Source organism: Vitis vinifera, chromosome 1, assembly GCF_030704535.1.
Source record: "Vitis vinifera cultivar Pinot Noir 40024 chromosome 1, ASM3070453v1".
NCBI lineage: Eukaryota > Viridiplantae > Streptophyta > Magnoliopsida > Vitales > Vitaceae > Vitis > Vitis vinifera.
The window spans coordinates 22,252,992-22,271,335 of NC_081805.1; the positions used below are offsets into that span (position 1 = coordinate 22,252,992).

The window sequence follows — 18,344 nt, forward strand, 5'->3', positions numbered from 1 at the left end:
TCTTTGGTTTATCAAAATTGCATGAGTAGTTGAGACTAACATGTTTTTTTCTTTGTTTTTACACTATTATTTAATATGTAAAATCGTTATATACGCTTTATGAACATCATTGTCAATCTATTATACTATATAATTGTACAAATCAAATAGATTAGAGGATAGTAAGAAAATGATGGAGAAAAATGAGATGAAGGAATTTATGGAAAATAGAAACTATTTTTGAATTGGTGAATTTAGCCTTTTAATGGTTTTGATGGGATGATGGTAGAAAATGGGTAGGATAGAAAAAATTCGGGGTGAATTTAAAATCCGTTTTTCAGAAAGACAAAAATGTCCATCATCCAACGCATACTTCATGGGGTCTTTTCAGTCTTTTTTCACATTAGTCCTTCTTCATCTCTACTCTCAGAAACGTAGGAAACCCTAACCATCCTCGCGGACCTAACCTTGCTCTCTCCCTCTTTCTTTCTCCGAGTCTCTTCATCTCAAGGATCCAGGGTTCACATTTCACGACAACGGACTACTTCATTGTCCAGGCGAACTGGTACTTCTTCCCCTTCTTCTTCGTCTTCATTTTTTTTTCTTTTTCTTTTTATCTTCTTGATTTCTACATTTTGTTTTCTTTTTGAATTGCGGTTTCCATAACTGTATGGTTTAATTGCCTTTATCCAAACAATAAACAACAAGTATCCTATTACTCTTTCTACTGAATATGATATTTTGATCGTCAATCAAGGCAGAAACGAAAGAAGAAATTGAAAACACATCGTTCTGGGAGATCGATTCAAATAGGGTTTAGGTTTTTTTAATCTGGGTTCGATTGACTGCTTGTTTATGCACTAGAATTTAGAAGTTTGGTAATTCTAACTGAGTGTGATCTCTGCTGGGTCCTGTCCTTTTATTTTTGTTTTCGTTTTTTTTTTTTTTTTAAGTTTTATAATTCTGGAGTATGTGTCGTAAATGTAAGATTATTACGTCTGCAAGGTCTATTGGTCACAGAAAAGAGTCTAAAACAGCCCATTTGGCGTATTCTGTTGTGTATTTTAAATACTTCTATGCATACTGGGAATCATAAACTGTTGTGTATTGGAGGGGATTTTAACGTAGTCCCTTTCTGGGGGGAAAGGAGAAAATGCCCAAGGAATTGAGTGGCGAGGCATATTTCAGATTTCATTGAGGAGCTTCACTTGAGGGACCTCCCTCAGGCAGGCAGCCCTTTTACTTGAAGTGGTGGTTTGAATACTCTGTCTTGATCTAGTTGGATTGCTTCCTGGTATCAGAAGAGTGGGAGAATCATTTCAGTGGGGATCCAATGTGCTTTGCCAAGACTGGTTTTTGATCATACTCCCATTTTGTTAGATGGAGAAAGGATGAGGAGGGGCAAAATTGCCCTTTAGGTTTGGAAGCATGTGGCTGAAAGAGGAAGGGTGCAAGGATGTGATGAGAAATGAGTGGGTGAGCTACTTTATTGAGGGTTTGTTTAGCCATGTCTTGGCAACCAAGCTACAAGCTTAGAAGCTCAATCTTAAAGTTTGGAATGGAGAGGATTTTGGGAATGTCTTTTTTTTTTTTCCCTTTTGATAGGTAAATAAGCAAATATATTAAAAGCGCAAAGAAAAGGCATGCCAAGTACACATAGAATATATAAAGAGCACCAAAAAGCAAGCGAAAGGAGAAAACAACAAACCGTTACCCAAGCCAAAGACATCGGCCTAAGAAACAAATAAAAAACAATGCAGAGGGCTCCCAAACTGACATAACCAAGCCCTACAAAGCTAGAGAACAAAAACAAGGAACAAGAACCTGCCTTGCCCAAGCCACTACGTGGCTCACATAACCTCGCCCAAGCTTAGAGAGGCTTTTGGGAATGTTGCTACCGTTAAAGTTGTAGCTTTGAATCAGATTGGTTTTTGTGATGCAAAGGAAAGGGAAACATTCTTCCATAAAAGAGAATGAGGCAAGAGGGATGACAAAGGAGGAGTATTGCAAGTGGGCAGCAATGGAAGAAGTTTTGTAAGACAAAAGTCAAGGGAATTATGATGATACCCTAAATTTACCTTGTATTGGTTATTGCGGGCAGTCAACACCCTAAGGTTTGGGTCCCCATGGAAAGTCTTAAGGACTTGGCCATAGAAGGTTCTTCGGTTATAAAAAAAAAAAAAAAATATGACTTAAAGAGGGAGAGAGAATACAAAGTTTTTGCAGAAGACAAGACCTGTAGTAAACTAGAGCACCAATACCAAGTTAAAGTAAATTTAAAAAAAACTATGGAGAGGAAGACCTTGAAGGTCTCTGTGGAGAGGAAGACCTTCTTGGTTAGGTGGGAAGGCGAGCATGGAGGAATTTGGTGCTCGATTACAAAGCATATCAAATGCTCTGTTTATGCCTTAGGATTCAAAAAGGAAGAAGTCGGGTGGTTGATCGAACTTTTGACGAAAGCCATCGAATTGAAGAGTCACTTGGGGTTCAACAGAAAGTATAGGGGAAAATCCTGCGTCCATTTGATGGAAGTATGCTTCAACAACCACGGAAGGTTCATAAGGATTTCGGAGTTCACTACCAACAGAAAACCAACTTTTCTGGTTATTGCTGAGGGCGAGAAGGGCAAAGGTTGGGAGAATCTAAAAAGCGCTCTGTCTTCATTGTCGGTGGTCCCCCCATTGAATGCATATGAAAAAGGAAGACAATACAGAGTGGAAAGGTTTAACCACAATCACGTGGGTCCTCTGTATAGGTCTTTTGCGAACGTAGTCAAAGATGAAGGACTAAGGAGAGGTGGACTTGTTCCTGTTGGGAGGTGGGCGTGTGCCGTGGTGTGTGATTGCAGTGCAGATTGTGGTAAATGGGTTGAGGTTGGCCGAGCTGTAGCGAGAAGCTTAGGGAAGAAAGGAGTGGCTACGATTGTGCCCTTCTTAGGCGGAAAAAGTGTTTTTTTTGTAGAAACGATAGAGAAAGCTCTCTTTCTTCAGGATTTAAGGTTTATTAAGATTGAGGGAGGGAATTCAGTTCAATTGAGAAGGTGGTCGCCAAAGGAAAATTTGATAGTTGAGGGGAAGTTCAGAGGAGGTTGGATTGAGCTACGGGGTTTGCCATTTCATCTCTGGTCTGAGGTACATCTGAAGAAAATAGTGGAGCAGTGGGGGACGATGACTGAAATTGATTGGCGAACGTTGAAATTGTTTGATCTTAGCAAGGTGAGAGTAAGAATTGCAATGAAGGATCGGTCAATTCTTCCAGCGTTGATTGAGGTGATAGGCGAGGATTGAGTGTTTTCTATTTCTGTCGTAGTGGTCAGAGGTGAAGAGGTCAGGAGAGGCAGAGTAATGGGTGAGTCGACTCGGGAAGGCTTTGAATCTCACTCAGGGACAGGTGGTGGAAGGCGGGAAGAGAGAGATAGATCAATGGCTGGAGGTAGTTTTCACGTTGGGAAGCTGGCAGAAAGAAGAAGGAAGGAGAAAGGAGTTCGATTGAAGTTCTTCCAGTGGGGACACGTGGTAAGAGTGGTCAAAGTATGGGGAAGAGCTGGTTCAATTTGAATTAAAAAAAATGCAACTTTGGGCCTGTTGGGACAAAGATGGCAGGCAAAGCTTCAGCCGATGAGGACGAGGCCATCTCAGTCGAGAATGGTCAGGCCTTTGAGAGAGAGGCCCAGTCTCCCTCCAAATTCAGCCCACTAGGAAAGACGGGCTGTTTCTTAGAAGGTCCGTTGAAGATGGGCCTAGGAACAGGAGAAAAGAAGCCCGCTGGAAAGCAGGGATCGTTACAAAGTGAAGGAGTCTCTGCAGGGGGAAAGGGGAAAGGAGTTTTAGCTGATCCTGATGTTTAGATGAGAGGATCCACGAAGAAGGAAGTGAAATTCGGTCCAAAGAAGCTGTGGACTACCCTATTTCCTCCAAGTTTCGTTCGTCGACATGGTTCTCGAAGCCGCAGCGAGCCTCTTTTGCTAGGGAAGCCTTCGTCGAATAGTGAAGAGCTTCCAATGGAGGAGGCTTTCAGGGCGGGAGCTCAGTGGGAACGAGGATTCAGTGTGAGTCCTATCTTCATGCGCCGATTGCCAAGGAATTGAGAGCGGTGTTCGGGGGAAGGGGCTTTGTCGTCTAAAGACAGAGACGCTGCATGCAAACCCTTTCATGAAGAAGACAGGGAAGGATTTTTGGGCTAAGTGGGGTTTGATCTTCGTGGTTCTTCAGTCACGTTTTTGCCTTCTAATCCTGATATCAGAGGTAAAGGGCTCAACTTTTTGGGGAATTGTGGAATTTTGGTAGCGGAAAACTTGGAGATAAACTCGTTCTCACCTTCTCAGTCACCCGTGTCTTCTTTTCCCACTTCTTCTGAGATGGCACTTCCATTTTTGAGCCCTTCTGCTCCCGTTTTCCTTAGTTCAGACATTCAATCTCCATTTCACATGGAAAATCAAGTAATTTTCGATTTTTTTTTTCCAAAAATGACGATGTTGGTACTTTATGTCGAAATGGTGTTGGCATTCCAAACCTGGTTGTGGTGGAGTCCCAGTCTGCTTGTTCAAACCAGTTGCCCGAGAGTCTCAACCCCATTAAGTTCAAACCCAATGTGGCTAGTGAGATTTCCAACCTGGTTACAGTTTGCCAGGGTGATGCTGTGGTCTCCCCATCGGGTGAGTTCCAAATTGAAGGTTTGTCTCCCAGGAAAATGGCTAAAGTGCATGGGGTTTTAAACTCTATGGATGTTAAGGTATATTCCAGGAGGAAGAGCAGATGCTCTACAGGTTTGTGAGACCTGGTGGAACCGGTTTGGGGGTTTAAGGTCTGTGCTGTTTTTCCATGAAAATAATTAATTGGAATACTAAAGGTTTGGGATCAAGGCAAAAACGAAGGATGGTTAAAGATTTTTTAAGGCTAGAGAATCCGGATGTAGTGATGATACAGGAAACAAAAAAGATGGAGTGTGACAGAAGGTTTGTGGGTAGTATTTGGACGGTCAGAAATAAGGATTGGACTGCTCTTCCTGCGTGCGGGGCTTTAGGTGGGATTTTGATCATTTGGGATTCTAATAAATTGCGCAGTGAAGAGGTGGTAATAGGATCCTTTTCGGTCTCAGTCAAGTTTGCTTTGGATGGATGCAGACCTCTTTGGCTGTCCGCAGTTTATGGCCCAAACAGTCCCTTAGGAAGGATTTTTGGGTGGAGTTGTTAGACATTTTTGGTCTATCTTTTCCATTATGGTGCGTGGGCGGTGATTTTAATGTCATAAGGAGAAGTTCAGAAAAATTGGGAGGATCTAGTCTAACTTCAAACATGAAGGACTTTGATGATTTTATAAGAGAATGTGAATTGCTTGATCCACCTTTACGGAACACACCATTCACTTGGTCAAACTTGCAAGAGTCTCCCGTGTGTAAAAGATTGGACCGATTTCTTTACTCAAATGAGTGGGAGCAATCCTTTCCTCAAAGCCTTCAAGAAGTTCTTTCTAGAAGGACTTCGGATCATTGGCCGATAGTTTTGGAAACCAACCCGTTCAAGTGGGGCCTAACACCTTTTAGGTTTGAGAATACGTGGTTGCAACATCCTAATTTCAAAGAGTGCTTTAAAAGTTGGTGGAGTGGTTTTCAAGGAACTGGGTGGGAAGGTCACAAGTTCATGAGGAAATTACAATTTGGTAAGGCCAATTTGAAAGAGTGGAATAAGGTTTCTTTTGGAGTGCTAGACGAAAGAAAAAAAAGCATCCTGAATGAAATGGCTAACCTTGATGCCATTGAGCAAGCTCACTTCTGAACTTTTAGTTCAAAGAGCTTTAAGAAAAGGGGAGCTAGAGAAATTAATTTTGAGGGAAGAAATTCATTGGAGACAAAAAGCTAGGGTGAAATGGGTTAAGGAAGGGGATTGTAACTCAAGGTTTTTTCATAAAGTGGCTAATGGCAGGCGAAATAGGAAATTTATTAAGGCGTTGGAGAATGAAAGAGGATTAGTGTTGAATAATTCAGAGAGCATCACAGAGGAGATTTTACTTTACTTTGAAAAGCTCTACTCGGGTCCTATTGGAGAGTCTTGGAGAGTTGAAGGCTTAGATTGGTTCCCCATATTTGAAGAGAGTGCGTCTAGGTTGGACTCCCCTTTTACTGAAGAAGAGATTTATAAGGCTATTTTTCAGTTGGATAGGGATAAGGCGCCGGGTCCTGATGACTTTACCATTGAAGTGTTTCAAGATTGTTGGGATGTGATCAAGGAGGATTTAGTGAGAGTGTTTGCAGAGTTCCACAGTAGCGGGATTATCAATCAAAGCACTAATGGCTCCTTCATAGTTCTGTTGCCCAAAAAAAGCATGACAAAGAAAATCTCAGACTTTAGACGTATTAGCTTGATCACTAGTCTTTACAAGATAATAGCCAAAGTATTATCAGGGCGTCTAAGAGGGGTACTACACGAAACTATTCATTCTACTCAAGGCGCTTTTGTTCAAGGGAGACAAATATTGGATGCAGTTCTCATAGCCAATGAGATAGTGGATGAGAAAAGACGTTCAGGGAAGGAAGGAGTTGTATTCAAAATCGACTTTGAAAAGCTTACGACCATGTGTGTTGGGATTTTTTGGATCATGTGTTGGAGAAGAAGGGGTTTAGTCCTAGATGGAGGAAATGGATGAGAGGCTGTTTGTCCACGGTATTTTTTGCCGTCTTAGTGAATGGAAACGCTAAAGGGTGGGTCAAGGCATCTAGAGGCTTAAGACAAGGCGACCCTTTATCCCCTTTTTTGTTTACTTTAGTCGTAGATGTATTGAGCAGGATGTTATTGAGAGTAGAGGAAAGAAATTCGTTTGAGGGTTTCAAGGTGGGTAGGAACAGTACAAGGGTGCCCTATTTGCAATTTGCAGATGATACCATTTTCTTTTCTAACACTTGGGAGGAAGATTTGTAGACTCTCAAGAGTTTATTGCTAGTGTTTGGGCATATTTCTAGGCTTAAGATTAACCTTGACTAGAGTAATATTTATGGCATCAATCTTGAACAGAATCATCTTTCTAGGTTGGCCGAATTGCTTGATTGCAAGGTTCTTGGGTGGCCTATACCCTACTTGGGTCTTCCTTTGGGAGGGAATCCCAAGATTTGTGGCTTTTGGGATCCAGTGATTGAGAGGATCTTGAGAAGATTAGATGGGTGGCAAAAGACTTTTTTTATCTTTTGGAGGTAGGATAACTCTTATCCAATTTTGCCTCACCCACATGCCTTGCTACTTCCTTTCCTTGTTTAAGATACCTGCTTCAGTGGCTGCAAAAATTAAGAGATTGCAGAGGGATTTTTTTTAGGGAGGGTTTAGCTCTATGACATAAGGTTAATTTAAGCATTTGCGGATTACACTCTAATGGATGGGATGCCAACACTATAGTCAGATGGTCGCATCGTTGTCCTTGGAAGGCTATTGCACAAGTCTTTCAGGAGTTTTCCAAGTTTACTCGGTTTGTAGTAGGAGATGGGGAAAGAATTTGGTTTTGGGAAGACTTGTGGTGAGGGGATCAACCCTTGGGTTCCCAATATCCAAGACTATTTAGAGTAGTCACGGATAAAAATATTCATATTTCTTTAATTCTCGGATCTACTCGTCCCTTTTCATGGAACTTTAATTTTCGCCGCAACCTATCCGATCTTGAGATAGAAGATTTAGAAAGCCTCATGCGGTCACTTGATTGTCTGCATTTGTCATTTTCGGTTCCAGATGCGAGATCTTGATCTTTATCTTATTCAGGGTTTTTTACAGTCAAATCGTTCTTTCTTGCCTTATCCCAATGTTCTAGTTCTCCTCCAGTTTTCCCTACTAAGTTTGTTTGGAAATCCCAAGTCCCTTTCAAGGTCAAGTCCTTTGTCTGGCTGGTGACACACAAGAAGGTAAATACTAATGATTTGCTACAATTGAGAAGACCCTACAAAGTTCTTAGTCTTGATATTTGTAAGTTGTGTATGAGGCATGGAGAATCAGCTGATCATCTTTTCCTGCATTGTTCTTTGATGATGGGGTTATGGCACAGATTATTTCAGTTAGCCAAGCATTTTCGACATGCTGTCCATCAATTACAATGACTTTGGTTTATCGAAGAGAGGGATAGAATTGTGGCAAGCTGCGTGCATAGCTTTAATTTGGATTGTGTGGCGGGAAAGAAATGCGAGGATTTTTGAGGATAAAGCAAGGAATTCAGAGAATCTTTGGGATTCTATTCATTTCCTTGCTTCTCTTTGGGCTTTTTGTTCCAAGGTTTTTAAGAGGACTCCCCTTATTGTGTTACAACTTGATTGGCTAGCGGTGTGTAATTCCTTTGGGTTGGTCTGGTCTAGAGAGTTTGTTCGTTATCACATTGTATTTTCTTGTTTTCGTATTCTTGTAGTTTAGTTTTCTTTGGTGGGAGGATTTCTCATCATTCTCTTGTACTTCCTTTTTCTGTTAATATATTCCTTTGTCGTTTCCGATATAAAAAAAAAAAATACAAAGTTTTTGCACAAATGGCCGATGCTTGCAGAAGAATGAATTATGTGGATAAAGTCAAAGTGACTAGTGTTATGTTGTTCAAGGATGTAGTCATGAAGCAGGGAGTGGTTAATGCTTTTCAAAGCATTCTTTCTAAGTTGGGATATTAGAGATTGAGCATTAGTGGAATGTTTTTTTGAACATTTGGGTAGTGAAGATTTAGGGTGACTGGAGGCTCCTTTCCTTGAGGAGGAGGTCCTTTCAGTTCCCTCTAGTTTGTGTAGGGACAAAGCATCATGGATAGGTGGCTTTTTTATGGCCTTTTGACTCTTCGATTTGGATTTTGTGAAAAGAGAAGTGGTGAGCTATTTTATAAAGTTTTACAAGTTGGGTTCATTGAGAGAAGTCTAAACGCCACCTTAATAGTATTAGTCCTTAAAAAAAGGGTGCTGAACACTAAAAAGATTTCAGACGAATTAATTTGGTGGGGAGACCATACAAGCATTTATTTAAAGTCTTAGTTCACAAACTCAAAAAAGTCGTGGGAAAAAGTGGTCTTGGCTTTCCAACATATGCTTGTGGTGGGTAGGCAAATCTTGGGCGTGGTTCTTATTGCAAATGAAACCATTGGCTCTAGGATGATATGTGTCAAAAAGGGGGTCATATGTAAGTCAGATTTTGAAAAAGCTTTTGATGATGCTAACTGAGACTTCTTATTAGTAGTTTTGGATAAAATGGGAGTTGGTCCCAAGTGGATATGTTGGATTAAGTGCTATATCTCCATGGCTTAGTTCTTTGTTTTTATAAATGGAACCTTGTTGGGCTTCTTTCAGAGTTATAGAGGATTAAGGTAGGGTGATGTCTATCCCTATATCTCTTTATTTTAGCCATGAAGGCCCTCTCTTCTATCTTAATTAGCGCAAAGGAAGAGGGTTTAATATCAAGCTTCTTAGTTAATGGAAGAGGAGAAGAGGGAGTGGTGTTGTCTCATTTGTTATTTATTGATGATACCATTATTTTCTGCAATGCCTCAGAGGAGAATATGGAATACTTGAGTTTTCATGTTGTTTGAGACAATCTCATATCTAAAGATCAATTTGGAAAAAAGTGAGTTGGGTCTTATTAGAAAGGTGGTAATGTGGAAACGTTGGCTAGGGTTTTGGGTTATAGCATGGGAACTCTTTCTACAAGATGTCTTAGCCTTCAGCTTGGAGCCTCTTTCAAATCAACTTGGATTTGGGATGTGGGAGAGGAGGGATTTCAAAAATGGATTATTGTGTGGAAAAGACGGTACCTATCTAAGGTAGGAATGCTGACTTTGATAAAAAAACACTCTTTCTAGCGTGTCAATTTGCTTCTTGTCTCTATTTATCATTTTGAGGAAGGTTAGTTTGAGGATGGAAAAGATTGAAAGAGACTTCCTTTGGGGTGGGGGCCCTTGAGAGTTGGTGAATTGATCTTTAAGTTGTTTAAGAGAAGAGGGGGCTTGGGCATTAGAAGACTGTCCATCCTCAATAAAGATTGGTTTGGCAAGTGATTGTGGAGACTTGCTTGTGAAAGCGATTCCATTTGGAAGAAGGCAATTTTGGGGAAGTACAAGGAGGAAGAAGGGGGTTAGTGCTCTTGAGGAGTGATGGAATGATATAGGGTAGGAGTGTGACGGATATCAGAAGTGGGTTAGAGTGTACATAGGTGATAGTTCTCTGTCCATGTTGGACTTCATTGGTTAATTGAGCTTTATGTGAGGTGAGGTAGTTGTTTTTTGTTTATACCTTTACTTTGGTTGACTGTTTGGTGCCTTTATATGCAACGTGTATGCTTGTGTGTGCCCTTTTGTTATGGGCTACAAATATATTTCATCTTTGTCTATAAAAAAACTAAGAATTTATAGAGCGTGTTTGATTTTCCAATAAGGAATTTTGTATCCCAATTCTAGGAATTGGGAAATTGACATCGATTGTGTATACTTATGTTCTCTGTTGTTTGTTTAGTTGTTTTTTCTAAAATATGTATTGTGGTTCCATTTATCACTTTTTTCCAAAACATTATTGCTAAATTTTGGGAATAAAGGAACAACAATCAACATATATTTCTTAAAAGGTTTTTCTAAACCATCAACATATGTATTGTGGAACCAACCCTTCTTATCTTTGTTTTAGTCCCCCTGTATTTGCTCTCCCAATTTCTTGATGTGGAGGTCTAGTCCTTGACATCCTTAGAGTTTTTTTTGGATTAGTTCCTTCTTTAATTCTATTTCTACTTTTGCCAACTTGGATTCTTTTATCCTTGTAAGCTTCAATTGGAAATATAAAATTCTATCAGAAATAAAGCCGTTCCATGGCTTGTGGAAAGTAATGCCAATGATTTATTCTAAGCAAGGATGACTTACAAAACACATAGTGTAGAATGGTGTGCCATGTGTCGGAGCAGGGAATATGTTGATCATGGTCTTTTACAATACCTTGTAGTCTTGGCATTGTGGTATAGGCCATTTTTAGATTTGATGGGATTGATTGGATTCCACTTATCCTTTTAGGATTTCAGAGAAGTTCCTTGAGGTGAGGCTCTTTAGTGTATTGCAAGCTGCATTTTGATCTACACTATTTAATGAGAAAGGAATGCAAAGATCTTTTGAGGATATGTGGAGGACTTGGGAAAATTTGGAACTTTTTTACTTCTCTTTTTTCCTTTTAGGCTCCTGCTAGTGATTCTTTGGAAAGTACTCCTCAAGGTCTCATTTTACTTGATTGGAACTTAGTGTGCAAGACCATGAGGTTGATTAAGTAGATCCTTCCCAAATGGTTATCACCTTTTAATTTTTATGGGTTTTATGGACCTTAATTTTGGTGGGTGTTCTTTGGATAACTTAAGCAATTAGGGATTAGAGGTTTGCTTCAGAACCACTTTGGAAATGTGGTAAGAGCCTTATCTAAACTTATAGGACTGATTTTTGCTATTCAGGTTGAGACTTAAGCCATTTTAGAGGTTTTGTTGTAGGCAGAAGTTTTGGGTCTCTCCAATATTTTAATAGAAAGAGATCCTTCTATTGTCATATCTGAGTGGCTAAGAAAGGAAGAGGACCATGGAATTTTTTGATGGATGGTTGTGCTAGATTACCAATATTTTTTTGGAGTTAAAATGTTTCTTTTGTTAGGTTTCTCATTGGAGCAATTAGTATATGTGTTTGCAAAGTGTGGAACAAGGCTTTTAGTTTCTTCTGTAGGAAACTTTTTACCTATATGATCTATGATAAGCTTTATTCTAACCATTTTGAATCTTTGTCAATGTAGCTAGGTTCGACTTTTTGGACTAGTGTGCATATTCCTTTTCTAATCATGCCATAAGACTTTGTACTTCTTTTATGGAAGTGGCTTCGGAGGTGCCCTAGGGAAAGTTCTATTTACAAATAAAATCATTTATGATACAATATAGTAATCATATATTACCAATTGGATTTTTTTATAAACAGAGCCTGTATGCTCTGTCCTTTGGCATCGGGTTATATGCATTTATGGGACACATCCTATGGGATGGGACACCAATATTCTAGTCAGATGGTCACATTGGTGCCCTTGGAAAGCCATTGCACAGGTGTTCCAAGTCTTCTCTACAATCACTCGCTTTGTGGTGGGTGATGGGGGGAGAATTCCTTTTTGGGTAGATTTTTGGTAAGGGGAGAAGATATATAATTGATACATTTTTTGTTTCTGATAAGAAAATATAATAAAAACAGTTGTTTCTGACGACTTGAAGATAGTTTGAATTAGTGCTCCAAATTCCACCCAATCCCTAAAAGCCTAAACCAAATGCAGTATTATAAATTTTGTGAATTGATCACTTATTAAATTATGTTTACTTGGTCTTTAACAGATCAAATTATGGCATCACCAGCTTGGTTGCCGGTGGAAGTGCAGTCTTCAGCATCTCAGAATCCTGTCACTGGTTTACCTGCCGGAGGGCCTTCTGGGGGGCCTCCTACTCCAACTGGAGCCATTGCTCCTGCTTCAGTTGCTACTATACGTACTTCAGAGGGTGCAAGTGGTACTGCAAGTAATTCAATTCAAGAATCTGCTCAAGGAAAATTTGTTAATGCACCTCCCCATGTACTTCCAGGACCCTCATTCTCATACAGTGGTATTCCACATGTTACCACTGCATCTGGAACCTCACAGCAGTTACCATCTGGTTCAGTCAGTACCACTTCATATTACTGTTTTTTTGTTTTTCCTGATGGATGTATTTTATATGTATCTTGGAGTCTTATTTGTGTGATTAATTGTCTCAAATGCAGGTGATAAGTTCAAATCCACTAGCATCTACAGTGGTCTTTCAAACCCCAGTTCCTGGTCCCTCTTCATCTTCTGGTCCCTCATTCTCATACAACATTGCACATAAAGGTGCTGGTTTCCCTGGTAGCCAGCCGTTCCAATCTAGCACAGTAAGGGTTATATTCTTGAGAAATGAGACTATATCAGGTTAATCATGGTCACTGCCTAAAAAAAACATGTCTAGTGTTTTGGGCACTTTGAGAAAGGTGAATACCATTTGGTGCTATTCTTCCCAGATCTCTGAAGTTATATGTTCACCTGGGAGACTATTATGGCCATCTAACATATTACAATATTTTGTATGATTTAGAAGTGCTGGAAGCCTTAAAAGATGAAAATTTTTATGAACCTGTTGTTCACAGTTGATTTGTATTTAGCTTTCTAGGTGGAACCTACAAATGTTGGTTATATTTTTCATGTGCACGACACAAACTAGTTTTTTGCTGATTTTTTACTCTCACAGGTTACGCTGATGAACTGGGGAATTGTAATTAGTTATGGGCTTATGTTAAGCTTAGGTCCAGTAGGACCTTCCTAATGGTGGGTTATACCCAATCATATGCTCAATATGCACTAATGTTTCAATGGTTCATCATCAAACTTACTTAATAAACTATCTTTCTTTTACTCCTGTTGGCTTCCATGTTTCTGATCTGTTGCTTAGTCACTTCGATTAGAAATGTTTTTCATTCAGAGATTCTGATATGTGCCAATGTCTCATCACGACCAACAAGAGATTGAGATGTACTGAAATAGGCTTGTTCCCTTATTAATAACTTTTGGACTGTCACTCCATGGGAGATTTGAACATGCTAAATGAACTGATTTACATGCCTAACAACTGGTTTCCATTCTCTTTTTGGCTTGGCACCTGATGCCAAGATTTAACTAAAGAATTTTTGGTGCATTCCTTTTCGATGACTAGGGATTTTTTTTTTTTTTTTTAGTTTCTTGTATTTTATTTTTAACTCACCTGTCTTCTGGTTCTCGGGCATCAGTAATTGTCTCCTGAGGATGGCAGGTCTGAATCCCTGAATTTGATGGCATTATGAAGTGAGAGCAATTTGATTGAACTGATTGTTTCTTTAATTTCTATGGTTACATGCTAGCTGGATTACTTACTTTTTTGAGATCTTTTCTTTGTCAATTCCAGTCTATTGCTTCTGGTCCAAGAGGACCCACACCAAATGCTGCAAGCTTTTCTTTTAATGGTAACCCTCAATTGGTGCAGAAAGATCAAACCTTGAAATCTGTAAGTTTGGTTGTAACATTATTGTCTTTACACCAGCAACATGGAATTATTGATAAAGAGCTAAATGCTTGGGGCTGAATCAGCTGCATAATTTAAGGGCTTGAGTATGATAAATAGCCCTAAGATTTTTTAGGTTAATTATTAGTTAGTGCTAATATTGTTTTGTAATCTTTAGCTCAAGTTCTTAAAGGTTGCCTCCTGTTCAGACTATGGAATAAATCTGAGAAAGTTAATGGAGATTTATGGAAGTTTAACCCTAAAAAATCTAGCATAGATTTATGGTGGAGAGATCCATGACTTAGCACTCAATGCCCTAAGATTTTCAAAATTGTGAGTGCGATGCTCCTCTATTTCACTATTCTTGATTCTTGTTTTTCTTTTTTGGCTTGGAATGCCAATTTTTATTGAAACCTCATTGATCTAGAAATGGAAGAGCTTGAACTTATCATGTCATCTCTTACCTTTGTGTATTTATCGTCTTTCTTCCCAGATAAGAGAGTTTGGTCCTTGAACTCCTTTGGCTTATTCTTTGTAAAGTCTTTCTTTTCAACTCTTTTTAAGCCTTCTATTTGGGCCTTGACTTCCTACAAACTTCATTTGGAACTCTAAAGCCCCATCAAGGTTAAGGTCTTTGCATGGCTGGTAGCCAATAAAAAAGTTAACACCGATGACAGATGATGATGCTTGCTAAGTTTGCCCCGGATCATCGTGTTATGTGCTTAACGAGTAGGGAATTAATTGATCATCCGTTTTTACATTGCCCAATGACTTTGAGCCTATAGACTAGGTTATTTAGCATTGCTGGGATGCATATGGTTCCATCCAAGAGTGTGACATAAATGTTGTTTATCTCTATTAGAGGATTTGGAGATACTCTTAGAGGAAGGGTACTTTAGCGCATGGCTTGCCTTGCATTGTCATGGATAGTTTGAAAGGAGAGGAATGTAAGAATTTTTGAGGATAAATAGAGGACCATAGAATCTATCTGGGATTTGATACATTTATATTTATTATTTTGGACTTCTTTCTCTTCAGCTTTTGAGGTTACTCCATTGGACATTCTTGAACTTGATTGGAATTTGTTTGCAAGTCAGATAGGATAGGTTATAAGAAGCTCTCAACATGGACTTCACCTCCATTAGATTTGTATAAGTTAAAATATGATGGGTGTGCTATAGGTAACCTAGGCCAACTTTTAATTGGAGGTGTGATTAGGATCACCATGGTACAATTTTAAAAGCCCTCTCTTGATCAGTTGGGGAGGGTTCGACTGTTGAGGCAAAGGAGGGACTTTTTGCAAGCCAAGACTTTGGATCTTTCCAACCTCTTGGTGGATGGAGATTCTGTTGTGACATTATAGATATCTAAGTTAGTGGTAGCTCCTTGGAGGTATGGCATGTGGCTTCATTGAATCTTTAGATCTAGCTAGTAGCTTTTTTGCTCTGTCTCTTGCTGATTGTTTAGCTAAACACGGAGTGAAATAGATGATTTATTTTGTAGAAGAATTTCTACTCCACTGAGTTGTACATTGTTGCATACTTTGTTTATGCTCTTGTTTCATACTTGTTTAGTATAGTTATCTTTCTGCTCTTTTTAGGTTTTTCTTCTTTTTAATCATCTGTTGTATTTTGGGAGAACTTTTCATCCTTTCTTTGTACTTTTTTTTAAGGATAAAGCAAGAAAATATTATAAAAGGAAACACCAATAGAGCTCCCCATCCTTTCTTTGTACTTTTTTTCATCCTTTTTTTGTACTTAAATTGACATCAATGAATAGTTTATTTCTGATTAAAAAAAAATTCTAGTATACATGTAGTTTTGACCCAAACTTACCATCTTGCTTGAACCCTCTTGGATTTAGGTTTCTCTCTCTAACTTAGCTTATTTTTTTTTTCTTCTTTTGTAAATGTTCCTAAACAATTTTAAAACTTTGACATTTAAAAAAAAAAAATAAATGGTAGTTGAATTGGCTTCTGATTAGGTACTCAATGCACCTGCATTCCATCCATCCTTAGACCCATGTAAGGAGGAGGGAGTGGGAAGGCAAACTCTAGATGTTGTGTTGATAGCCAACGAAATGGTGGATGGGAAAAGACAATCAAGAGAGGAGGGAGTGGCTTTTGGGTTTTGATCTTGAAAAGATTTATGATCATGTAGACTAGGCCTTTTTGGATCAAACATCGGAGAGTAAGGAGTTTAGTACTAGGTTGAGGTTTTGGATGAGGGGATGCTTGTCTTAACTCTTAAGCAACTTTTGTGGTCATAGTGAATGCTAATGCCAAAGGATATATCAAAGAAACTAGAGTTCCCCCCCCCTTTTTTTTTTCTCTTTTGAATAAAAAACAACAATGATATTAATTTATCCATTTGTTTTGTTTGATTAGAGTTTGTATTTTTGGGAAAGATTCCTCATCCTTCACGTCCTTTCAAATCCTTATCAATGAAGTTTTAGATTAAAAAAAATAAAAAAATCTCCAATCAAATCCAACTACTACTATGGGTCTTCATTGATATACCATAATAACGAGTATCTGTTGTGCTATTGGGAATGTTTCCACTCTCAACTCTCTCAGATCAAACTACTGAATATAGAGCTTGAGTTTTGAGTTATGGTCCATGAAAGAGTTGGCATTAATTTTTGTGGTCTATGAATCAGTCAATGCATTTATTGTGGATATTGAAGATTAATTGTGACTACATGCCAGTGAAATAACAACTTGCATGATCACCAGATTGTTCCAACATTTTGTTCTTCTGATTTCACTGCTTGCAGGATAACTCAGGGGCTGTTGCACAAGAAGCTGGTAGTATGTCTTCTGCTTCTCATGTCTCTCAGTCTGTTCCATTTCCTTGCTCAAGTTCTACAATGTCTGTATCTTCATCTCCCAAGATGGGCCCGACAACTTTATGGATGCCCTCTAACCCATCTTTTCCTGTGCCTTCTGGAATGCCTGTAACTCCTGGAACACCTGGCCCCCCTGGAATAGCTCCATCTACACCATTATCCTCCAATCTGGCTGTCCCATCTGCATCCATGGATTTCTCTTCTTCTGTGGTTTCAAGAGCTATTTTTCCGGCTGCTCCTGTTTCGTCAAACCCAGCTATTCAGCAGCAAATATATCCTTCCTATTCATCTTTGCCTGCCACAAATGCTTCCTCTCAGGGACCATGGTTGCAGCCCCCACAAATGGGTGGTTTGCCAAGGCCACCATTTGTACCTTATCCTGCTGTCTATCCCACTCCCTTTCCTTTGCCAGCCCATGGCATGCCTCTTCCTTCTGTTCCATTGCCTGATTCCCAACCTCCTGGAGTAACTCCAGTGGGAACTGCAGGTGGAACTCCTATATCTGCTGCAGTTTCAGGTCATCACCTGGCAAATACTTCAGGGATGCTGTCGGAATTACCTCCTCCAGGAATTGGTATGCTTAAGATTTTGTGTTGGGGTACTGCTCAACAATGTCAGGTTTATTTATTCTTTCACTAATGTTATGTTTGATTCAACAGATGACAATAAGCATGTCAATGGTGCTGGAACCAAGGATGGAGCAGCTGTGAATGAACAAGTAGATGCCTGGACTGCCCACAAGACTGACACTGGAGTTGTGTACTACTATAATGCTTTAACAGGAGAATCCACTTATGAAAAACCCTCTGATTTTAAGGGAGAGGTACCTAATACATTATATTCTTTAACAAACTGATCACAATGTTGTGCATTGCTAGAATTTTTCTTTAATTGCATTTTCTGATAAAATATTATGGTATTTACAGCTTTCAAGTATGGTAAAGAAACTGAATATAGACAATTCAGACCTCCATTTATTTAATTAATCTTTGAATGGAACTACCATTTTCCTACTCTTAAAAAATATCTTATCTTTGTCAACCGTTTTTTTTCTGATTTACCATTTTGATCAACTTTCTTCTTTTATTCAAAAATGAGTTTGCTTTTGATGATTATTTACCTTATATATTTTGTTTATCTGGAACTATTTTTTCAATTTTTTTATAAATGAAATAAAGTTAGCCATGTATGACATGAAGATGAACAAATGGAGTCTAGAAAACATTAAATAAATTGAAATATATCTCAAGATATTAGAGCTACAAGAGGATTTAACTTATAGAATTTGATGAAAGTATCATAATGGGATTGAATTCTTTATAATAATTTGTGATGATGAGATACTAACAAAAAAAAAAAAAAGCTTTTGGCTAAACAAATGTAGGTTTTTGAATCAAAAAAATCTAAAAGAAAACTAATTATAAAATTTTACTACAATTTTGAAATTATGTAGGAACACATTGTTGAAATATGTTTCATAAGAATGAGA

The 18,344-nt window shown here is 38.8% G+C and overlaps 1 protein-coding gene across 4 annotated transcripts in view; it reads left to right on the forward strand.

Annotated features, from left to right (window-relative positions):
• The first annotated feature begins 348 nt into the window (after positions 1-348).
• The window catches only part of LOC100254722 (pre-mRNA-processing protein 40C), a 60,541-nt gene continuing 42,545 nt past the window's right edge, over positions 349-18,344 (forward strand). The window contains exons 1-6 of one of the 4 annotated variants that reach the window (XM_002271978.5): positions 349-544; positions 12,302-12,621; positions 12,723-12,869; positions 13,913-14,011; positions 16,784-17,429; positions 17,515-17,678. In XM_002271978.5, coding sequence (XP_002272014.2) covers positions 12,310-12,621; positions 12,723-12,869; positions 13,913-14,011; positions 16,784-17,429; positions 17,515-17,678 — 1,368 coding nt within the window. In that variant the 5' untranslated portion in view covers positions 349-544; positions 12,302-12,309. The other 3 variants (XM_010656227.3, XM_010656240.3, XM_010656233.3) reach the window with 3 other exon arrangements.